We start from the raw sequence: 24,414 nt of genomic DNA, 5'->3' as shown, positions 1-24,414 counted from the left end.
TCTCAGAGCTTGTTTCTTCCATTAATAATAAAGTATCATAGGGAGACATGAGGAAACAATAACTGCTTGACAAATGTTAGTACCTTCTGCTCAGATGAGCACATTTGTGGATTGACAAAAAAGGCAGGCTGAGAGCCAGCAGTCAGCTGGTCCGCCTGGCTCTTTAAGGGATCAGGACCAGCCCATTGGTCAGGTTTGCTGAGAAAGATGACCTGTTTTGAAATTCTATCTTGGGCAGAGCCTCGGTTGTTTCTCTGTTCCTGTGCTTCTCATTTCCTTGCTCACAGCTGGCAGAGACAGCCACTCTGACAGCTCAGGGGGCGCATGACTAAGGTGGAGGGATGAGCAGCTGCTGCTTGCTAAAGGGGGTGGCTTGGCCAGGAGGCAGGCAGGTGACCGAAAAGCAGCATATGGAAATTCCCAAACTCCACTGCTGAAATGACATCAAGGACCCAAATGGTTGCTGTGGGAAAGGCTGGGGGCGAGGGCAGCGGGGTGGGGCATGGGGCCTTCTCCAGGAGCTCTCTAGCTCTTTTCCTTTGCCACTGATTTTCCCCCTCAACGTTAGAAAAAAGGGAATAAGATGCACATTTGTTGGTTAGGTGATTGTAATTAAAGAAGAAAAAACCCAGCTTCTTTCAACACGCCGTACATTTTCACACCTCCATGCCTATGCTTCTTCTGCTGTTCTCACCACTAGAAATCCTCTTCTCCCTCTACCTGGCTAATTCAACCTCTGCACCCCAAATTCCTTGTTAGCACCTGTGTCTTCCTTCTTCAATGCCACCTTCCTTCCAGGCTGCCACGTCTCCTAAACTCAACTCAGTTACTATGCTTCCCACACTGAACTGAGGTTGTTTTTTGAGGTATCTCTCCCTTGATAGAGTGAAAGCTCTTGGGAATCTTTGATTCTCTAAGTGCTTGGCTCATAGCAGGCACTCAATGTGTGTTGAGTTGAAAACTTCTACTCCTCTGCATATTTGACAATTCCTAATCTCTCGCTAATTTTACTTAGGTTACTAGCAGTATAATAAAGGTCCCTATGGATCGAGCACTTGAATAGCTCTGGAAGGTTACTGGGTGCCTCCACCCCCTGTCCCCGCCCCCATACCTCAGGGGCTGTAGGAGTAATGGTAGTAAGGAAACAAAATCAAGGAGTCATGTGGAAGCCAGAGGGACATTTCTTAGTTTAGTGTTTGCATATTCCCAGATTTGAAATTGATGACCCAAGGTAGACCCCAGGTTCATCCAGAAGTTCCTGAATGTCCTCAGACTTTCTGGGGGGAGTGGAGTTAGGAGTCATGGATCTCGTCCTATATTTCCACTAACTGTGCAAACTACTTGGGACACAGCAATAAGATAGATGAGATCAAATCTTGCCTCTGGGACTTCCCTGGTGGCGCAGTGGTTAAGAATCCGCCTGCCAATACAGGCGACACGGGTTCGAGCCCTGGTCTGGGAAGATCCCACATGCCGCGGAGCAACTAAGCCCGTGCACCACAACTACTGAAGCCCGCGCGCCTAGAGCCCGTGAGCCACAACTACTGAGCCTGCGCTCTAGAGCCCACGTGCCACAATTACTGAAGCCCGCGTGCCTAGAAGCCCGTGCTCCGCAACCAGAGAAGCCACTGCAATGAGAGCCCACACACTGCAACAAAGAGTAGTCCCAGCTCACCGCAACTAGAGAAAGCCCGCACGCAGCAACAAAGACCCAACGCAGCCAAAATTAAATAAATAAGTAAATTTATAAAAAAAAAAATCCTGCCCCTGTCACTTACTACCTGTGGGAACTTGTTACCTCTCTAAACCTCAGTTTCTTTCAGATGTAGAAGGAGGATAATATTTATTTGGAATGGTTGTGTGATGATTAAATCATGTGTATGTAAAATACCTAATCTACGTCTGCCATTATGTAGGTGTTCAATAGGTGATGGTTATTATAATTTGCCAGTATTGGGGTGGGTGGGGTGATGGTCTGAGCAATGTATTACCATTGTATTAACTATTACTAGATCCAGATACACACAGGAGAAAGTCAGAATTCAAAAAGCTGCTTTGCATAGCTAATTTTCTTTAATGGTTGTCAAATAAATGCCTATTTCAAATAAAGTCATATTTCCAACGTGACTTCATAAAGGCTTTCAAGGGGTTTTCCACTTCTCACTGTTAGGATTTTTTCTGATAATAGTCCCATACTTTCCGACCTTGAAGTGTCCTCCTACCTCAGGAGAGCCCCCAGCCCTCCCAGAGCGGGCTCTGGACAGTGTCCTGCCTGAGGTGTGACAGTAAATTCTGTGCACACTTTCCCTTTGTCCACCCCCTCACTCACACTCACACACACACACACACACACTTGCCTCTTTTGCCCCAGGTCTTATCTTGTCCTCTGGGGAGGTATGTTAAGTGCTCTTCCAGCCTGCCTGTGTGCCTGGCCTGTTTTTTCTCACTGCCAGTACCACTTGGATTCCAATTCCAAACATGGTATCCGTCTGGGGTCACCCTTTCTTCCGGTGCCAAGAGAGATGCATTCCAAATGGTGCACAAATGTGCCTCCCGTGCTGGGCTCTCCTCATTCTGTTTGGGGACAACACAAAGCAGGATGTGGCTTCTTTTTTATCCCTCACTGCTGAAGTTTTCAGCCCCATAGTCCTATCTTTTCCTCAGGACAATTTAGGTTTCCTGCCAAGAGCCAAATGTGAAGACTGTCCTAAGAAACTTGGAGCCGTGGACGCTCGTCAGAGCTCTGCGGGGAGGGCCAGAGCCTTGCTGAGGGAAAGAGAAAGAAAGGTTTTCAGTTCTCCATGAAGTGTATTATGTTCTGCCATTCATTCCCCAAGCTAATGCAAGCATTCCTCCCAGGAAAGGTGGAGCTGGTGGGGAGAAGCCAATGGTGAGATGACATCTGAGAGGACAGGCTAACCCATTTCCTGAATTTCCCACGTGGGGACAGTCTTAGAGCCCGACAGGCTTTGAGGCCCGAAGATGAGCAGCAACGGCAGCGCAGTGGGCCAGCTCCTCTGGAGCAGGCCGCTGTGCGTCGGCTGGAGGCGGGACCAGGAAGGGGCTGTCTACCACCTGGCCACCTGCCTCCTGCTCCTGGGCTTCATGGGGGGCAGCGGGGTGTATGGGTGCTTCTACCTCTTTGGCTTCCTGGGCACGGGCTACCTGTGCTGTGTGCTGTGGGGCTGGTTCGACGCCTGCGGCCTAGACATCGTCCTCTGGAGCGTGCTGCTGGCGACTGCCTGCGTGCTCCAGCTGGCACACCTGGTGTACCGCCTGCGCGAGGACACCCTCCCCGAGGAGTTCGAGCTCCTCTACAAGACGCTGTGCCTGCCCCTGCAGGTACCCCTGCCAGCGTACAAGGAGATCGTTCGCTGCTGCGAGGAGCAAGTCTTGACTCTGGCCACGGAGCAGACCTACGCCGTGGAGGGCGAGACGCCCATCGACCGCCTGTCCCTGCTGCTTTCTGGCCGGTAAGCCACTGGGTCAATGCCCAGCATTTCTTCCCCACACCCACGCTTCTCATTTCCCAGTGCCTCCCTTTCCATTTCATGTCCCTTCCACTGAGGAAGGATGTGGCAAGTCAAAGCAACCAAAATAGATTTTTCTAAGCATGCGCTTTGCTTCCCCTTTCTTAGCATTTTCCATGAGGAAACTAGCTCATGAGGCACCTTGGTTGGCAGGAAGGATTGTATGTGCACTTGTGCTGGGAGGTGTGGGGTGAGTGTTTCTTGAGCCTGGGTGTGAAATGACCACACCACACACACACGCCAGCATGTCATGTCTAAACTGCAGCAATATCTCTGTAAGCTTTGGAAAACTGGACATTTCAGTAAGATTAATTCATTCCTTCCATATGCATTCAACATTTGCTAAGTGCCAAGTATGTACAAGAAACAGTGCCAAAACAGAGGGGGTTTCCTGTAACCCCTGTTCCCTCCAGGGCATCAAAGATCTTGGGGAATATCCCATACAGATTCTATGGTAAAGTCATTCTTTTTTGCGGTACGCAGGCCTCTCACTGTTGTGGCCTCTCCCTGTTGCGGAGCACAGGCTCCGGATGCGCAGGCTCAGCAGCCATGGCTCATAGGCCTAGCCGCTTCACGGCATGTGGGGTCCGTGGGATCCTCCTAGACCGGGGCACGAACCCATGTCCCCTGCATCGGCAGGCAGACTCTCAACCACTGCGCCACCAGGGAAGCCCTGGTAAAGCCATTCTGTATATACCCAGGTATGGAGCAGGAATACCTCTTGTCCACTTTTCCACTTCCAATTGTTCTATTGAGATTCTTACAGACGAAGAAGTAAAGTGCTATAAACCTGCGGGCCAGACGGTGAGGGAGGAGTAGTAATGCCCACGTGTGTCTCTTTGAGTATATGGTGGAGACAACTGGTTGACAGCTTTTAAGGAGGCTGACAGTCAGACCTTAGCAGAAATGGGCTTTGTCAGGATTACTGTATGCCTGGTCAGGCTGCATGCGAGCATTGGCCATTGACTGATCTCTTCTGAACAAATATACCATGGAGCTCTGTGCTGCACAGTTGGTAGGAAATTGTGAATTCTTTGAAATATTGCCCTAGTGGGACTTGTATGTGGAGCTAAGCATCTGACAGTAAGCATCTTAACCTGGTATGTACTTGGGCTGGCTCTGTGGAAAGCAAGTAGAGTATTTCAAAAGTTTTGTCCTTAATTTCCTCTTTCCTGCTTTCTTGAGACCAGGAGAATGTGGTAGAAAGACAAGAAAGTAATCAGAAGGGTCTGATTCCAAAAAAATAAGAAAGAAACCAGATAAGACCACCAGCCATAGTGGGGAAAAAAAGGAGTTTGACATTGATGATGATGGTACTACAACAACTACTGCTACTAGTAATAATATGCATTTATGTATTAATGTATAGAATCAAAGTGTGATGGATACATGTTTTTATTTTGTTTGGAGTCTGAGGTCCTGGGTTGAATGAGCTATGAGGTTTTGTGATGTTTCATTTCATTTATGGGTGAACTGAAGTGTAAATAAACCATACATCAGGATTATTGTATGGTTCAGGTATCTTTTATATAATGGATTTACCATGAACTTGTAGAAGACCACATCCCTGTGAAGAGGAGAGGGGGCCTTGCCCTCTCAGTGTGGCTTTTCCTATTATACTTAGCATCCAAAACCTGAGTCAAAAATTAGACAATTTTGATATTTTTCTTGCCTTACAAGGTTTGGAGTAAGAGTTTTGTTTTGATATCTTTCAACGTCATCCTGTCTCAACTTTGCTAAGTTGGAGCTGGAGAAAGGGGCTTCTAGTCTATATGACCAGCCTCCAGCTTTAAAGGAGAATCATAGTACCTTTGGCTGGTGAGGTACCAAACACCTCAAAGCAGCAGACAAGAACTCCATGCCAGGAAATGGAGGCTTCTTGTGGAGACCTCCCCAGTTCACGTGCAGACTCTCATCTGGAGCGCTTTGCTGAAATCTCAGACATCCTTTTCGTTTTATTTTCATAAGGCAATCAATCCCTTTCAAGACTCAGAAAGGCAAAGTGACTTCCTCAAAGTTCATCACCCTGTTAAGCTGTGCTTACTGTTGGAGATTTTCTCTCGTATACAATCCCAAGCATGAACTCCTGAAGAGGGAACTAACTGTCTAAGCTCTTCTTGGAGGATGAAATTACCTGATGTCTAGGAGGTCAAGAAGGAAGAGGAGACTCAAACTACAAAGGATACAATATACAATGTGAATGGTTTCAGGGAGTCATGCAGGCTCATTAGATGCTACTCACACTGTAAAATCTTGTCCCTCCTCAGTGGCTTGCTTGGGTGTCCAGATTCCTTGCCTGGGGAGAGGACAGGAGGATCTGATGTGTGTGGCAGCAGCCTCATTTCTTTCCTGTTGTCTTTCTTCCTTTGTTAGAGAAGCTTTTCTTTGAGGTTTTGGTCCCATTTATGGTGACACAGTGAGTTCATTTGTTTGATCGTTCCTTCCTTCTTCCTTTCCTTTCTCCCTTCCTTCTTCCCTCCCCCTTTCCAAAAATATTTATGAAGAGGGCTAGGGACTAGGGATCTTGTGTTAAAAAATGAAAAATAGGGCTTCCCTGGTGGCGCAGTGGTTGAGAGTCCGCCTGCCAATGCAGGGGACACGGGTTCATGCCCCGGTCCGGGAAGATCCCACATGCCACGGAGCGGCTGGGCCCGGGAGCCATGGCCACTGAGCCTGCGCGTCTGGAGCCTGTGCTCCGCAACGGGAGAGGCCACGACAGTGAGAGGCCTGCGTACCACAAAAAAAAAAAAAAGAAAAGAAAAATATTTTCCTTGTACTCAGGAAGCTTACAGTGTATGAAGAGAGGTACTAATTCATGTTTGACATAGTGGTGAATAACAGACATAGTATTTCCAAGGAGAAAGGCAAAGTGCAATGAGAGCATTTAAGCAGTGGACGTAACTTTCCTGGGGCAGCCAGACAAGACTTCCTGGAGAAAGGAATGTTTAACCTGAGGCCTGAGGAGAAGGTGGGGATTGGGAGGAGAGGCAGCTGGAGGGGACAGAATATGTGAAGACTGTGAGGTAGGAGAACACGGCACATCATCTTTCCTTGTATCCTTTCATTACTCAGGGAAGTTCTGATGGCCATCTACACATATTGATAGGTCTTGTAGGAGCAGGTGCATTTCTGCCATCAGAGAGTGTAGGTTGACACCACATCTTGGGCTTGGTTTGAGACCTACGTCCCCTTCTGTCTTCCATCTTTAGGTTGTCAGATAATACGCAATAATTTATTAATTGATGGTGGTCTTTGGTAATTTGCACACATACATATATATCTAGGCATTCACTAGGAGTAAGGTGTGGAGTGCTAATATCCCCTTGGCCAAAACGTAATCACATGGCTCTACCTCATGGCAAGGGGGGTAGGGAAATGTAGTTTAGCCGGGCAGCCATGAACCCAGCTAAAATTCCAAATATGGAGGAAGGGAAAAAAAAGATATTGGAAAACAATTCCACACTGGATTTCTCAGATCTCCATCCCCATTCTGATCTGCTTCTCAATATCCTATTCATCCTTCAAAACTCAGCTCAAATATCATCTTTGAGAAGTCTGCCACTTGGAGAGAACTAAGATCTCTCCATCGTCTAGTCTCCTGTCCCACAGTAGCACACGCTGACTTACAGCCAGTTATTTATGTACCTGTGGCTTCCACTAAATTGTGACGTCTTTAAAGGCAAGGATCAGATCATCTCCATATTCCCAGATTTCCAGGAACACAGAAGGTGCTCCACACATAACTGTTTAGCCAATAAAGCTCCAGAAAAAGTGGAACAGTAGCTCCTTTCAAATGGACAGGATGTACCTTAGAGATCTTTTTGATCTGCCCCCTCTGCCTGATAGAGGAACCTTCTTTCCCAGTATAACTCACTTTAGAGGAGAGGTTGAGGCTGAGACTCTGAGTTTTCGGGGAAAAGAGGAAAAAGTCCACACTGGACCCTAATAGTTTTCCACTTTTTAACATGTAACTTAGACTTCAGAGAGGATTCGGGTAGCCACTTCCCTTTTCCCACAGTCTCTTCTCTCCCTTTGCCAGGGTTCGTGTGAGCCAGGATGGGCAGTTTCTGCACTACGTCTTTCCTTACCAGTTCATGGACTCTCCCGAGTGGGAATCGCTGCATCCCTCTACGGAGGGGGTCTTCCAGGTAATAGGGAGCCCCATGGCAGCACCGCCCCAGACCATCCCACTGTAACCCAGCAATATCCCTGCCTCCATCTTTCCCCTCTTACATCTGTCATTTGAACCACTGCCAATATGATGCTCGGGGTGGGAGCACTCTCCTCCTGTGGGAAAAGTGCCTGGCAGAGGAAGGGTGGGGTAGGGAGGTGCAGACCCCTGAAAGGGGGGCTATGTCACTCCTATGCCTAAAACTCTTCCAGAAGACCCCAGTGACCACAAGATAAAAGCCCACACTCCTTAGGGAGTAACTTAAGACCTTTAGTGACATCCAGCCACATCTCCAGCCCCTTCCTTCCTCACAGTTCCTGCTCATACCAGCCCTACCGAACTACTAGTTCTTCCCTAAACACACCACATTGTTTTGCAATGGCCATGCCTTGGCTCCTACTGTCGCTTCTATCTGAAATGCACTTTCCTCACCCAGAGGAGGCTATGGCATCTCACTTCCTCTGAGGCCTGCCCAGGCTGACCTCACCAGCTTCCCCCCCCCCCCCCCCCCCCCCCCACCCCCCACATGCCTCTTCTATTCCTTTTACCATGCTGACTGCGCACATGTCTCTAATGATTTGGTTTCCCTTCTGTCTTTCGCATAGTAAACTCCCTGAGGTAGAAATCTGGGCTCTCCTCTCCATCTTCAGGCTCCAAAGGGCAATACCTTGTGCACAGTAGTAGGTGTTCAGTAAAGGTTCACTGAACTGGCTCGGCAGTGGGCAGTTGGTGTCTCAGAGGGCTCCAGAGGACATCATATACACACTCCAAGTTCAGGGCCTGGGTGCTAGAGCCCTCCTCTCCTCTCTGCCAGTCCTTCAGATTTCAGTTACCTTCTTTGTAGTTCTCACTTACTGAATGGCTAGCACGTGGCAGGCACTACCTATTTTATTGCCTTATTGATTCTCACAACTGTCCTCTGGGCGGAATGTTGTTATTAACATGTTTAACAGATGAGGGAACTAAGGCTTAGAAACCTCAAGTAATTTGCCCAAGGTCATCTAGAAAGTGGCAAAGCCAAGTGGCCTGACACCACTATTTCTATTCTTTTTTAAAATGGGAGGTTTACCAGGAGAGTGGAGTTTACCCATACCCACCATTATAGGTACTCCTCTGTCCAGACAGTTTGCCAGTACTGGGTTCCCTGTGTCTCCTACCAGTTCTATCAGGGAGCCCCTCAGGTGAGCATTTGAGCCAACCCCAGAATAGACACATGTCAGGCAGTGCCACCTGGCTGGGCCTGCTTCCGCCCCACCCTGACTCTTGGCTCTGTGAGGACAGAGCCTGAGAAGCAATCCTGATCCCACTGCCTAGACCACAAGCCACAGATCCCCTCTGAACGTGCTTCATCCACCACACACTCACGTCCTCTCCAAGCCGCCCAGCAGTCTCCTTTGAGAACCCTCCCAGGACCATAAGAACCCTCAGGAGGCCTGAGTCAGGTCCTGAGCCAGCCAGGCCAGGCTCTGCTTCTGACACTGAAACTGAGAAACAGGTGGTGGATAAGCCGGGCGTCCTCCCCTAAGTTATGCTTGAAAGGAAGGGCTGTGACCCCAGATGGCCTCTCAGTCATCTGAGAGGGATGTAGGGACTGTTATATTTCTCCCATTTGTATTTTTAGCATGCATCCCCATTGGGAGCAATGAGATCCACATATTTGCTCTTGGCTCTGTGAAGTCCCATTTCCTCTTTGCAAATGTCAAGTGTTGTCTCGGGTTGTAGTTCATCTTGTCCTTGCCTTTGCAATTGCATAGTCTTTGTTGACTAATAAGGAATCCACAGTGACTGAATCATAATTCTTACTGAGTTTACCACAAGGGAATCAACATTCCATCACACCTCTCAAGAATTCAATTAAGAATTTATTGACTGTTAAGCACTGTGACCCTTTCATTAGTCACCAAGAACATAGCATGGGAGGGATCACACAAAAATCAGCATTATTTCTCCCACTTGCATCATGTTTTACTGGACCCAAGGTCTCTTTACGTACGTCAGCTTATTTAATCCATTCAACCAGCTTCGAAGGTGAGGATTAAAGAAAGAGCTGGTCAAAACTTTATTACAGACATGTGCATGTGTATGTGGGAATCAGTCAAACCACTGGTTTCCTGAAGACCTTTAGGAAGGATTTTACATAGGACATGAGAAAATGACATCAGGTTGTTTTGCAACATACAAGATTGGTAGTCTTCACCTGATTTCATTCATTCACTTCAGTAGTATTTATTGAGCAGTTATTGTAACCTGGGCACTATCTTTGTTTTTTCTTTTTGGCCATGCCATGTGGCATGTGGGATCTTAGTTCCCCAACCAGGGATTGAACCTGTGCCCCCTGCAGTGGAAGCGCAGAGTCCTAACCACTGGACCGCCAGGGAATTCTCATCTGGGCACTATTAAATGTGCTCGGAATATATCAGTCAACAGAACAGATGAAGGTCCCTGCCTTCATGCAGTTTACATTCTAGTAGGGGAGACAAAAAATAAGCCATCGACATAATGAATAAGTAAATTATGTAATATGTTAAAAGATAATAACTTCTAGTAAAAAAAAATAGAGTAGTGTAATTAAGGGAGAGATATAGTTGACCCTTGAACAACACAGGAGGTAGCGGTGCCAACCCTTCACGCAGTAGAAAATCCACATATAATTTATAGTCCAACCGCCAAATATATGTTCCCCCATATCTGGGGTTCCACATCCTCAGATTCAACCAACTGGCCGATTGTGTAGTACTTTAGTATTTACTATTAAAAAAAAATCCCCATTTAAATTGACACACACAGTTCAAACCCGTGTTGCTCAAGGGTCAACTGTAGTTGCAATTTTAAATGGGGTGTTCATGGAAGTCTTTGTTGAATGGGTGACATTTGAGCAAAGACCTGAAGTGATTGGTAGTGTGAGCTCTGAGAATATCAGGGGGAACAGCATATTAGACAGAGGGAAGAGCCAGTGCAAAAGCTGGGTGGTGGGAAGGACTAGCATGTTTGAGGTTCAGAAAGGAGGCCAATGTGTCTGGAACAGAGAGAGGGAGGGGAGAGAATAGTAGGAGAAGAAGTCAGAGAGGTGATATGGAGCCATATCGTCTAGGGCCAGAGCATATATTTTCTAGATAGAGCCAAAAGGATTTCCTAACGCATTGGATGTAGTGCATGAGAGAAAGAGGATTAAGAAAACCTCTAAGACTTTTGACCTGAGCAACTGGAAGGATGGAGCTGCTATCAACTGAGATAAGGAAGCCTACGATAGTATCGTCTTTGTGAGAAGAGAGGAAGTCCAGTTTGGGGAGTGCTAGATTTGTGTCATCTATGGACATTTAAATTGGAGACACTGCATAGGCAGTTGCATAATTGAGTCTGAAATTAAGGAACAAGGTCTGAACTTCAGACATAAGTCTGGAAGTCGTAGCACACAGATGATATTTAAAGCCATTGGATCAGACAAGATCACCAAGTGAGTGCGTGTAGACAGAAAGGGGGTTCAAGAATCCATTAACTCTGGGAAACTCTAGTGTTTAGAATTTGGAGGGGAAAAGAGGAAGCAGCAAAGGAAGCTGAAAGGGACCAATCAGGAGATTATACCAGGAGAGTATGGCATCCTGGGAACCAAGTAAGGAGTATCAAAGAGGAGAGACTGAATGCTATGAAAACTGATTGTCAGACTCAGCAATGTAGAGGTCATTGGTGACCTTGCCAGGAACAGTTTGTGGACCACTGGGGCAAAGCCTTGCTGGCTGAAGAGGGAGTGCAAGAGGAATTGGTAACAGCAAATATAGACAACTTTTTCATGGAGCTTTGCTGAAAAGGAGAGCAAATCAATGGAGTGTTAGATAGCGAAGGAAGTGAAGTGAAGAAAAAGGATTTTAATTTTAAAATTTTGATTTATTTTAAGATGGAAGAAGTAACAGCATGTTCACAAGAATGCCCACGGTCTTTGTGTTCAGCTTTGAGCACGCTGTTTGCATCCAGATTAGCTCTTACGCACACCCACTTCATGTGCAGCACACTTATTTCTTGTTTGGGAATTGTTACTAAGTACATCGAAAGTACAGGTTATGGCAGATGTGACAATTACTTGCTGAACCAAATTAGTAATGGATGGATTGTGAGTAATAATTCTTTCCCATGAGGCAACAAACCCAGAGAGATTAAGCAATTCATCTGATGTCACACAGCTAGTAAAGCGGTAAAGCCAGAACTTGAAACTTGTTTCTGGTCTTGATGAGTTAATTTAGAGCCCTGACTTCAGTGCTGATGATTGAGGGGAGGGGAGGGGGAGTTCTGGAGGCAAAGAAATAAAAGGATTATATACGATCTCTAACAAAGAATGTTTGGAAAGCCAACCCTACCTTTAATGAGACGACCCACATAAAGGATTTAACACAATGCCAACATGTGGTTGCCTCTCAGTAAATGTCAGCTGCTGTCCTCCCTCATTTCCACTGTCTCGATTCACAAATCTTCATCTTGAGCTCTGCCAACCTGCTCACGTTTAAAGTATTATGGCCAGAGTATAAAGAATCGTGTGATTCCACACCCTTTTCCTTTACTATCCTAAGCATGTTTTCATTTGAAACCTACCTTTACCATCATTGTTTTAACAAGGTTTATCAAGCACCTACTCTGTGCTGGGCACACGTTATTGACCCTGCAAGTGTAACTTAGCTTTGTATCACGGGCACATAGTTAGTGCCCAGAAATTTCTAGATGTCTAAATAAATGGAGAGTGGGGTGTCCTTCTACTTTGTGCTCTTAAGAGTTCCTGTTGGGACTTCCCTGGAGGTCCAGTGGTTAAGACTCTGTGCTTCCAATGCAAGGCGCACGGGTTTGATCCCTGGTCGGGGAACTAAGATCCCGCATGCCGCAAGGTGGTGGCCCCCCAACCCCAAAAAAAGAGTTCCTCTTCCTCTGTGCCCTTTTTCTGACTTCAGTCATCAGATCCATTTGGTTACTTGTAGGGCCCAAGTCAAGGGCAGCTCATGGGCCTGAATCCCAAGCCAGCATCCTGTCCAATGGATGCAGCCTGGCTCTTCTCTCACTGAAATTCTTTCCAACTCTTTTTTGTGTCCCCACTCCAATATATTATTTCTTTTTATCCTTAAAAAAAAACTGTCATCAGCATCCTGAACTTTCTTCTGAGCACTAGGAGGCCCTTTTTCTCTCCTGTAATTACAGCAGGCTCAGAACCTTCTGTAGCCATTAGTGAGATCAGCCATGGGACACAGAGTAGGAGAGCTAGGAGACCGGAGGTGGACACTGAGGCTCTAGGAGGTGAAGGCCCAGCAAGTGAAGGGCTGATCTCAGGGCTCCTGACAAGAGCACCCTCCACACACACACAACCACCCCCCACCCCCTGTTGTGTCAGTGCACGCAGTAAACGTCGGTCATAGGACCTCTTCCAGGCAAGGCCATGGAGAGCTACTTCCACAGCTTCTTCAGAAAAGTGCAGCAGTTTGCGAAGTAAACGCTATATTTCTCTGTGCTAAGCATGAACACATTTTCTAGTTTCAACCTTTACTCTCTGCTCCTGACCCCTCTCAGGTCACTCTGACAGCCGAGACTGAATGTAGCTACATTTCCTGGCCCCGGAAAAGTCTCCACCTCCTTCTGGCCAAAGAGCGATACATCTCTCGCCTCTTCTCAGCCCTGCTGGGCTATGACATCTCGGAGAAGCTCTACGCTCTCAATGACAAGCTCTTTGCTAAGTTCAGGCTGCGCTTCGACATCCGTCTCCCCAGCCTCTACCATGTCCTAGGTCCTGCTGCCCCAGATGCAGGACCAGAGTCTCAGAAGGATGACAAGGACGTCCGTGAGCCTGCCGCATCCCCCTCTCCTCAGGCCCTGCCCACATCTGTCCAGCAAACACCCCCTAGCTCCCCACCTCCAGCGTCTACCAACCCTTCTGCACCTCCTCCCTGGGTCAGGATGTCCAGGCCCGACAGCAGCGTCCTGGGTGAGGACTCTACCAGTCTGGTGCTGGAGGATTTTGAGGAGGTGTCAGGATCAGAATCGTTCATGGATTATCAGAGTGATGGGGAGTACATGAGGTGAGGGGAGAACTAACATGGGCACAGCTGCCGGGCTCAGGATCCTGTGTAAGTACTCAGAAGGCAGCTGTCACTTTCTTGCCAACAGCTGGCCTTAACTGGGTTTGTAAGGGCAAAAAATCGTTTCATGGAGCCTGTCCTCCCGAGGATTCCCAGAAAGTGGCATTAACCCAACCCTGCAGATAGCAACTCACTCTTGGTGCATGCAAAGCATGAGAGGTTTTTTTTAATTTTTTTTTTTAACTCATCCCTTATTAAGTGTGATTGCAGTTTTGAAAGTGGGCTGGCTTGGTCAACATTTTGAGCAAGCAGATAGGTTGCTAATTTTTCTTTGCAAGGTTGTGCTAATAACTAAGGCCACAGCTAAGACTAAAGGGGATTTTATTTGTGGCATGCATTTTAAAGGATTTTTTACAAAGCTGACATGGTTCTAATTTCTAATGGTTCTTCTTGGCATACAGTCAGCTCTGGAAAGCAGTCATTACTTAGCCTGGATTGGACAGGTACCTCTGCTAACATCGAGTATTTCCAAGAGGCTTGTGATTAGACGCTAATGACTCTGGGAGGAAAATGTCCCCACCTTGCTCTCCTCTGGGCCAGTGGAAAGTGTGTTATTTGCTCAGGCACAGGACTGGACGCTGCTGTGACTGAATATTACTATGATAGGGTGACTTTCCCAGAAAACCACACCTTGCGGGAGGTAGAGTGGGCGTAATCTGGGTGGGACTAACGTGCAGGATTTCCCTCACACCTTAGGAGAGTGTACAAGAAAGTGTGTGCTGAGCAGTAACTGTTCCCCCTGGCTGCTCTCACAATACTGTGTGACTTATCCCTCTAGGACTCCAGCCAACCATGGTGCAGGCCTGGCTTTTCCTGAGGAAAATCCCACTGTTCCCAATTTGGAATGCATTTCCAAGGTGGGGGAGGGCTAGCTAAGAGATTAATCATTCTTTAGGAAACACTGACTATTTTCCCAAGAAACTAGTTCAGTGAGGAAGGCATTTAGGGTACTTGAGGTAAGTAAGTGAATGTTTGTATATTTTGAAAAGCAAGTCATATAAATGATGAAAGAGGCAGAGAGGCAAATGATAAAAGTTAGCTATTTGGTTTCATAGGTGTGGAATTGATAATCTATGGAAGCAGAGTCCTTACAACCAGCGTCTAGCACCCGAGATCACTTTCTTGACCTCCTCCATTTGTGTTGTCCTCTCCTGTTGCCTCCTTCCCACTGTGCCCTACTCGCCCACCCCCACCAGTGCATATGGATTCTGTCCTGTGGGTCCCTCTCTTTGTCCAACACACCTACCCACCTGCACACACTCTGAACTCACAGCAGCTCCCTGTGTCCTCATGTCCTTCCTGGCTTTCTTCTCTTTTCCTGGCTCTATTTGTTCTCCTCATTCTCCCTTCCTTCTGACTTCTGCTCAGTCCTTGGTTCCCTCAGTTTGCTGCTCTTAAGAAGAAAAAGGCCTGTTTCTTCTTCTCGGTTAATTTCCCCTCTCCATATTTGTCCTCCACGTCTTCCCCATTTTACTGTTGCTGTATTTCTCTCTCTGTTGCCTTCTTCCCATTTGCCCCACTTCCTATTTTGCTCTGTCTCTTCTTCTTCCTACGCTGCTCTGTATCCCCAACTTAAGTTTTTAATCCTGACTCTTCCAAGATCAGTACCTCCCCCTCTGCCTATACAGAAAACCATTCAAGTGAAGGTGTGAAAATTCCCACCTTTGATGGCTACACATCTTACGTATGAGTTACCCCAAACGTTAAGAGGCAGGCGGGGTTGTAAAGAAGAAAGAGACCCACACTGGGAGCCCGAAGTCCTGGCTGCTATGTCTGGCTCTGCTACTGATTGAAAACCACACAACCTCACTGAACCTTGCTTTCTTCATGTGGCCCCCAAAGGCCCTCCTGGGTTTATGTGAGAAGGCAAAGGATGTGCTGTTCAGAGGAGGAAAGAGAAGCAGCCAGTCAACAGTATAATGGACACGAGCCCCAGGACATCAGCGTGTCTTCCAGCAAGAACTCGCTGCTGTATTTCACTATGATTTCTCTTGTGACTTGGGACTGTCCTCCGCCCTGCTGGGTGGTAGGTCCTGCTTGACTAGGAGTTCTCTCCATTCTGTACCTGTGAAGAGTCTATCACCTACCACGTGATGACAGTGCAGGGCGGTCACGACTCCATCTCCCAGGTCCTCCATCCTTAATACTATTGCATAAAAGGCCTCTTTCCAAATTCAGCCTTTTCTGAGGCTCAAGATGAGAAAACTGCTAACATAACTCACTTTCTAAAGTACTAGTATTTGTAGTATAAAGAGAGTAGGTTTTTAAATGTTCTTTGGCTTAAGTAATAGAAAGGGAAAAACACATTGTTTACTTCCACAGAGTTTTCAGAACAACTTGAAAACGTGATCAAATCGGCCAAATTTTAGACAGCTTTCAATTTAGTCTGTGATAATGGGATAATTTAACCCGGAGACCTTTTCCTCGAATTGTGTTTTAGGGTGTTTGGTTTGACTTATTTGCCATCAAACTCCTTTTAGTGTTATTACTGTAATGAATAAGCATAGTCCCTCGTGATTGGTAGCAATTTACTCTTGTTTCCTTTCTAAAGCAGGGCACAATTCACCATCTAGTCCCTGGCTCTTCAATGACCAAAATTGTAAGCTCATTGCTATTCATCCCCGCCCAGCACTTACATAAGAGGCATGAAGCTGACTGGATTCTGCATTGTCAGGACACAGCTTCATCACACTGACGCCAGCGCTTGTCCCTCACAACTAAAAATAGTCAGAGGTTCTACTGGAGCTTATTTTTGAAGAGAGCACATTTTTCAGTTTGGTGGTGCCCAGAATTATCCACAATTGCGTGCTACTTTTTCTAATATGCAAAGCAGTGCTGTTGGATAATGTATTCATGCAGGGTCTTACAGTTAGACCTCAAATTAACCCTGCCTTCACTAGAATCTTTCCAGTTAATTCTATGAACACACTCCACAATGCTCCATTTGATGTCTTACTTAAGGAGATGCTCAATGAATACATCTCTGAAGTGGTCAGTTAAGTCAGATAATGAGTCCATTATCACAAATTAACTGAAAGCTGTCTGAAATTTGGGCAATTTTGCTTATGTTTTCAAGTTGTTCTGAAGACTTTGTGGTTTGAAAGTAAATACTATATGTTGTTTCCTTTCTATTATTTAAATAAACAAACAAATGAGAAACAGATTACAACATGGAGGCTAATTGTGGTCAAGGAAAGAGGCCAGGACCAGGACATAGTACCAAGGCCACAGAACCAATTCAACAAACATTCACTGAGTATCCACTGTGTATTTCAGGCACTGTGCCAGGTAATCACATTATGAGTAATCATGAGTAACAGTTGGAAGAATGTAAGATGCTTAATCTGCAAGAGGTGGACAAGAGTAATACCTTCGAATTTTGAAAAGAAGAGGAATTACAATTTCCCTTAATTTGGTGAAGTTCTTGAGGACAGAAATGAATTAAGGGCTGAAAGCTATAAGGAGAGGATTTTAGCTCAGTATTAATAATGGATTTGCCTCAAGGAGCAGTGAGTTACTCGTCACTGGAAGAATTCAAATAGGGATCAGAAGAAATCTTCTCAGAGGTTTTTTTAAGGTGATTCAAGCTCTGAGAGAAGGATGCCTTAGGTTATTGCTATTAAGGTGCCTTCTAACTCCGTGATGCTATGATTCTGTGATTCTAAGATGTGACTCTAGTCCTGCCAGTTAACCACCTTCAAGAGAAGTTCCTCATCTGCGAAACAGGGCTAGTAGTCTCATAGATAATTAATACCTACTGATAAGTAGATAGGTAGCCTCTGTCTACCTTACCAGGTTGCTGTGAGGAGTAATTGAGATAAAGTACACAAAGGCAATTTGTAAGCTATAAAGCACTAGTTTAATGTATAAAGTATTTTAAAATTCTGTCTGTATAGATTTATTTAACAAACTCCTCCCCACGCTGCCCCTGCTTCTCTCTTCCACTCCCTACCCCTTCTCCTCTGAGACACATGATTTCCCATCTTAGTTCCTCCAGTCTGGTATTCCAAGGAAGGTAGCAGCTGAAAGGATCCCCTGACAACAAAAGGAACAGCAAAAAGGTGGTGATCCAAAGAAAGCACACACTAGCTCCTTGGCCCCTGAATAACCAAGCTATAGCCAGACCTTCACCTGTTTTATTTGCTCAGGAGAGACTGATCACCGTCACACTATATTCAGGCTCTTTCCCTCGGAAGTGGCCGTAAGGTGCTTAGTTAGCTGTCAGTGTTGTTAAATAGCATGTTTCTCCCAGAACCACTAGAAAGCCTCCTGGGGCAGAAGACTTGCCCTTGAAGGTGGCATGGCAGGAGCTGCCTGGGGCCTCAGGGTCTGGGTCTCTAGATGGTAGCTCTACTCGACCTGCCAAGGCTCTGTGTTCAGGCAGGTAAGTTAGAGGCAGCAGTTCCCTCCCCGCCCTCGGGATCCCAGCAGCCTACAACCAGGGCCCACCCCCAGGTTATTCTTCTACTTCTGTTTTACAGGCCTCATTTACCTATCCCTCTCTTTGTAAAAATAAAAGACAGGGTTTTATAAAACTCACCAATTTTCTATGCAGATTTTTGAGAACTCATTCCGTAATGTTAGGTAGGATTCTTCATAGGAAGCGTATAGATTCTTCATAGGAAGCAACTGAAGTTGATCTCTTGGTCTCTTCTCCTATAAAATGAGAGGACTGGACTATATAACTTCAAAGCTGACTCACCCTAATATTCTAGAAGGAAATGATTCAAAGATACATCTGCCCCTATTATGTTAGGCATTGGGTACAGTTAAAATATTGGGAACTGGTAGAGGAAAAAAAGACGTGAAAAGAACCCTGTGAAGTTATGCGAGCTATCTGGAGCCACAGTGCTGAAATCCTTCCTCTGTCTTTCCACAGCTTCTAGAACTCCTCTCCAGAGCTACTCTCAAGTTATGTCCAGGGGACGGGCCCCCTTGGCTCCAACTCTGACTCCTGAACTGTAAGGATCAATGGACCATCCTTTTCTCTGGCCACATTAATCCTCACAGGAAGGTGACTCGTGTGCACACCCCTCTTCTCACCCACTGGAAGGCTCTCAGGCAAGGTCGGAGCAAACACAGAAGATGCTAAAGTGCTGCAGCCACACCAAGGCCCCCGAGTGACTTTTAGAACTTTGCCTTCACCAGGCTTCCTTCCCAGGGAAGGCATCCCAAAGTGCAAAAGCACAGATTCTATCCTTTACTAACTGCAGAATCTCAGGCAAGTCACATAGCCTCTCTGAGTGTCTGTAAAGTGGGGATTATAAAACCCAGTTCACAGGGTTGTGAGGATTCAATGAGTTGATTCAGGTAAAGCACCTAGGACATGGCGTGGCACCTAGTAAGCACTCAATAAATCACTCATTTCCTTTCCTTATGTTGTTTCTTTCAGCGTTCTGAAAATATCAATGAAGTCAGCTATCCAAGAAGTTTTCACTGTTTTTATCTTGTTTTATTTAAAAATTTTTTTCATTAAGGTTCAACATAGGGAAGTAGAAATTTTAGAACCTAGTTTGCCATTAAGCTTTTAAGTTCAACTTACAAATCTTTCCCTCTATTTATGACCCTAATATTAAACAGTAGTTTTTAGAGGGATTTTTACAAATCTATTTAATTAAATTTCCTTAAACATTTTAAAGTAGACTTACAAATTTAACATATTCTATTTTATTTTTTTCCCCAAAATACTGCCACATGTATTCTGGTTACCTATTGCTGTGTAACATTCATCCCTAAAGCAGTGAGTTAAAATCATCACGATACTTTGTTTTGCTCACAAAAGTGGGGCTTGGCTGGGCTCAGCTGGGCTGTTTGCACTCAGGGTTTCTTGTGTTGTTGCATTCAGACAGTGACTACAGCCAGAATCACCTCAAAGGCTTCTTCATGCATGTGTCTGGGGCCCAGGCTGGGAAGACTCAAACTAGCTGAGGGCTGAAACAGCTGGGAATCCTTGGGCAACCCTTGCTCTCTCAAGAGTTTGTTCATTTTATTGCTGTATAGTACTCTGTTGTGTGAATATACCACAATCTACTTATCCATTCCACTACTGATAGGTGTTTGGGTAGTTTCTAGCTTGGGGCAATTACGAATAGTGCTACTATGAACATTCTTGAACTTATCTTTTGGTACGCAGATGTACACATTTGGGGGGTATATACTGGAATTACTGAGGCATTGGGTATGTATATGTTCAACTATAGTAAATACTGCCAAACACTTTTCCTAGGAGATTATACCGATTAATATTCCCACTGTGTATGAGTGTTCCGGTTGCTTCTCATCTTCTCCAATAGTTGGCATTGTCTTTTTTTTTTTTTTTTTTTTTCATTTTAGCCATTTGGGTGTATGTAGCAGCATATCATTGTGGTTCTTTTTTTAAAGTTTATTTATTTTTGGCTGCATTGGGTCTTAGTTGCTGCACGCGGGCTTTCTCTAGTTGTGGCTAGCGGGGGCTACTCTTCATTGCGGTGCGCGGGCTTCTCATTGCGGTGGCTTCTCTTGTTGCAGAGCATGGGCTCTAGGTGGGCAGGCTTCAGTAGTTGTGGCACGCAGGCTCAGTAGTTGTGGCTCGAGGGCTCTAGAGCACAGGCTCAGTAGTTGTGGCACATGGGCTTAGTTGCTCTGTGGCATGTGGGATCTTCCCTGACTAGGGCTCGAACCTGTGCCCCCTGCATTGGCCACTGGATTCTTAACCACTGCGCCACCAGGGAAGCCCTGATTTATAGAGTTTAAGAATAGTTTAGGGGCTTCCCTGGTGGCGCAGTGGTTGAGGGTCCGCCTGCTGTTGCGGGGGACACGGGTTCGTGCCCCGGTCCAGGAGGATCCCGCATGCCGCCGAGTGGCTGGGCCCGTGAGCCATGGCCGCTGAGCCTGCGCTCCGCGGCAGGAGGGGCCATGACAGTGAGGCCCGCGTACCGCAAAAAAAAAGAAAAAAAATAGTTTAGGAGGTAGTAGCATATTGAGTAAGAGCTTGGGCTCTAGGACAAGTCAGTTCTTTTATTCAGATTCAAATGATTTTTCTGCACTAATTGAGTTTATTTTTCTGCTTTATTCTGTTAATGAACTACATTAATAGATATGTGAATGTTAAAACAAACTTGTATCCCTGGAACAATTCCAGTCTTATTATGATGTATTTTCCTCTTTATGTATTTATGAACTTGGTTTGTAAATATTTTGTTTAGTAGTTTTGAATCTATGTACCTTGTCATATCATTGTCAGGTTTTAATATCAAGGTTATGCTGACTTTGTGAAAGGAGCTGGGAAGTTTCTCTCTCTCTCTCTTTCCCCCTGTCCTATGAAAGAGATCTTTAAACCAAAAAAGTTTTATAACTCTTCATTCTCATTCCACTCAGTTGCCCAGGCCCAAAACCTTAGAGTCTTTCCATCAGTCTTGTTAGTTCTATCTTCAAAATATATCCCCAATTCAACTCAGCATGTCCATTGCCACCACTAATTTCAAGCCACCATTATTTCATAGCTAGATTAACTTTAATAGATTTATAACTGGCTCCTTATTTCTCCTGTCCCTCCTCCCCATAATCTATTCTACACAAAGTTGTCATTTCAAAATGTGTATGATGTCTTCACTCTCTTGCTCAAAATTTCAAATGACTTCTTATTCCACTTAGAATAAAATCCAAATTTCTTACCATGTGATAATAGTCAGAATCAGCTTTTATGACTTAATGGCACACAGATTTATTGCTCTTAAAGTCTACTGAGAATCTGCTATGACTCATCAGGGCAACTGTCTTCATGTTGCAACTCAATGAATGATTCAACCTACTTTGACCTTCTGGCTTTTTTACCTTAAGAAAGAGACAGCTTGACGTTCTTGTACTGGCTCTTTGATGCTTTGGCCCAGAAGTGACACGAATCCCTTCTACTAGTCACATGGACCTACTTAATAATCAGCTCTGTGTTCTGTTGATTACAGGGACTGGGCAATGTGGGAGAGTAAAAGGAATGCTGATGAATGCTACTCTTTTAGCTACTTAGGACCCACAAGACCCCACCTGCCTGTCTCTCCAGCCATACATCATTCTGCTCTTATTCTCACTCATCATGTTTCAGCCACACTAGACTTTTGGGTGCTCCTCATACACACCCAGCTCCTATCTATATCAGGGCTTTTGCAGTTTTTCTTTCTCTCTGCAGTGCTTTTCAATCATACCTTCTCCTGGCTGACTTCTTCTGGTCACTCAGTTCTCAGCTCAATGTCACCAACCCAGCTAAGACACCCACCTCACCTCACCATCACCGTCTGTCCTCTTGTCCTCTTGCCCTGTCTTCAGAGCCCTATGTTCTCTTTCCTCACCTTTTAGGATTCCGATTATGAGCTTTGTAGAACTTTGCAGTGTGTTCTATATTGCTCTTCTGTTCTTTTCTCATTTATTTCCCTAAAGTTATACTATGTATTTATTTTCTTTCTTGTTGGAATTCTGTCTCTTCCATGTACATTTCACTATAGAAGCCCTTTGTCAGTCTTGACAAATCCAACAGCTCTCTTGTCAATCCTTGAGGGCTGTTGTAGGGAGTGAATGAAGCAATAAACAACAAAAAAGCTCCTTGTACATTGTAAACTGAGACTCAAAAATGTTACCTGGGGTGCGGGGCCCCCCCCCCCCCCCCGAGCTGGAGGACTGCCCAGGCAGGGCTGTTGTTACACACATGTGGTATATAACAGAGGTTCCGCAGGATGTGAAACGCTTTTAACGTGTGTGTGTTTGTTTTCAAAAGGATCAGACCTTATCGCTTTTACGTGGAATCTAAAAATATGGTACAAATGAACTTATTTACAAAACAGAAATAGAGTCACAGATATAGAAAACAAACTTATGGTTACCAGAGGGGAAATAGTGGGGAGGGACAGATTGGTAGTTTGGGATTGACATGTATATACTACAATATTTAAAATAGTTAAGCAACAAGGACCTACTGTATAGCACAGGGAACTGTGTATACAGTATTGTATACACAGGGAACTGTGTATAGGCCATTCTGTAATGGCCTATAAGGGAAAAGAATCTAAAAAAGAGTGGATATATGTATATGTATAATAACTGATTAACTTTGCTGTACAGTAGAAACTAACACAAAATTTTAAATCAACTATACACCAATAAAAATTTTTAAAAAATAAAAATTATGGATTGAAATCCTAAAAAAAGAAAGAAAGAACGAGCTTGAGAAGTCATTTAGCCCATTATCCTTCCTCCCAGGCAGGATAGCATTTAAGCTAACTTTGGAAAGTGATATGTATTCCTTTCTTTAAAAAATAAAACTATCCGCAAGCACTGCCACAAAAATAAATAAATAAATAAATAAATGACAAATAAATAAACAAACAAATAAATGACATTATATGGATTTGTGAACCTCTTACAAAATCCCATACTAGAGGTCCACACATGTGAAAATAAAATCTTTGGGTTACAACTTCATGTATTCTGGAATAAAGCTTGACATATAGTCAGATTTGCTCTAAGGAGAGGACAATAAATATTCTTTTATCTCATGAAGACTTACTAAATATCCACTGCTGTCAAACACTATTCTGGACACCACATGCTTTGCTGGGTGAATCATGGTCTCTGCCCTGAAGGAGCTCCAGATCTAGAAAAGAAGATACATGAGTTATAGGCACTCTCCCACATCTCCACCAAGGCCTTATTAAGTCAAGCTCCCTGGGCCTGACTCCTCTGAAGATTAACAGGCTTCTTGTGGCTCATAAGCACTTTAAGGTGAAGCTGGATCCCTGATACATATACAAATAAGCACTACTCCAGTCCATTGTGGAAAGCCTTACATGAGTAGTTGAAACCACTACAAGAGCTACAGAAGTTCAGCAGGTGTCACTTCCCATTTCTGGGATCAGGAGGTGTTCGTGAAGAAGCTGACTTTGAGCTGTGCCTTAAAATACAGAGAAAGGTAGGCAAAGCAGAAAAAAATCCAGGTAAAAGATGCACGTGAGTCTGTGGGCTGGAGGTACAAGTAAGGCATGCTTGCAGAAGAGAAGCAACAGCTCTCAGTGACCAGCTGTGGAATCTGAGCTCCAGTGACAACGCAGTGGGACGTGAGCCGGGAAATGGTGCTCTCAAAGCAGCACGGAGGGAGATTGTGTTCAGTGCACACCACAGCGCCTGGCAAAGCATAGCTGTTTCCCAAATATTCAAGTTCTGAGGGACTTGAGTAGAGAGAACAAAGCCAGGAGAATAATCAAGGCTGTTGAAATGGTCAGTGGGTTGTGAGATACTGTTATCGAATGCAAGTCTGTGTGCCCAACACACAGTGAGGACAAACAATACCAAAATGTCGTAGTTTGGAGCAGAGAAAATTTTATTGCAGGTCCATGCAAGGAGATGGGTGACTCATGCCTTAAAAATCCAAAACTCCACGAAGGCTTTCAGCAAAGCCCTTTTATAGGAAAGGTGAGGGAGGGGCGTGGTTAGTTGTTGCAAACTTCTTGGTGTCAGATCCTTTGTCCTTGAGGTCAGGTCACGATGTTCCTGTAAACCTCCACCAAAACAAATGTTATTCTCTGTTCTGACGAGAAAGGGCAAGGTCCCAAGGCTCAACCTTCACCCTCCGAGGTCCAGGTCC

The 24,414-nt window shown here is 45.2% G+C and overlaps 1 protein-coding gene and 1 long non-coding RNA gene across 4 annotated transcripts; one reads left to right on the top strand and one right to left on the bottom strand.

Annotated features, from left to right (window-relative positions):
- Positions 1–1,743: 1,743 nt before the first annotated feature.
- Positions 1,744–20,251, top strand: POPDC2 (popeye domain cAMP effector 2). Of its 3 annotated transcripts, none has more exons than XM_027105630.1 (4): positions 1,744–3,473; positions 7,570–7,678; positions 13,243–13,654; positions 18,688–20,251. In XM_027105630.1, exons 1-4 carry the CDS (start codon positions 2,983–2,985, stop codon positions 18,771–18,773), a joined length of 1,098 nt encoding a protein of 365 aa, XP_026961431.1. In that variant the 5' UTR covers positions 1,744–2,982; the 3' UTR covers positions 18,774–20,251. The 3 variants fall into 3 exon arrangements, with proteins under 3 accessions (XP_026961431.1, XP_026961426.1, XP_026961419.1); XM_027105625.1 differs by having other exon boundaries at positions 13,243–13,796; XM_027105618.1 differs by lacking the exon at positions 18,688–20,251 and having other exon boundaries at positions 13,243–14,016.
- Positions 16,547–24,274, bottom strand: LOC113620013 (uncharacterized). The gene is made up of 3 exons (XR_003432619.1): positions 23,341–24,274; positions 18,349–18,464; positions 16,547–17,843 (listed from the first exon to the last, which is right to left on the bottom strand). It is a non-coding gene; the product is annotated as an uncharacterized LOC113620013 (long non-coding RNA).
- Between the last annotated feature and the right edge of the window lie 140 nt (positions 24,275–24,414).

Source organism: Aethalodelphis obliquidens, unplaced genomic scaffold (genome assembly GCF_003676395.1).
Source record: "Aethalodelphis obliquidens isolate GAN/ISIS:26980383/991018 unplaced genomic scaffold, ASM367639v1 scaffold1, whole genome shotgun sequence".
NCBI classification, from domain to species: domain Eukaryota; kingdom Metazoa; phylum Chordata; class Mammalia; order Artiodactyla; family Delphinidae; genus Aethalodelphis; species Aethalodelphis obliquidens.
The sequence above is the reverse complement of the archived record's forward strand: the minus strand, read 5'-3'. Positions and strand labels throughout refer to the sequence as shown.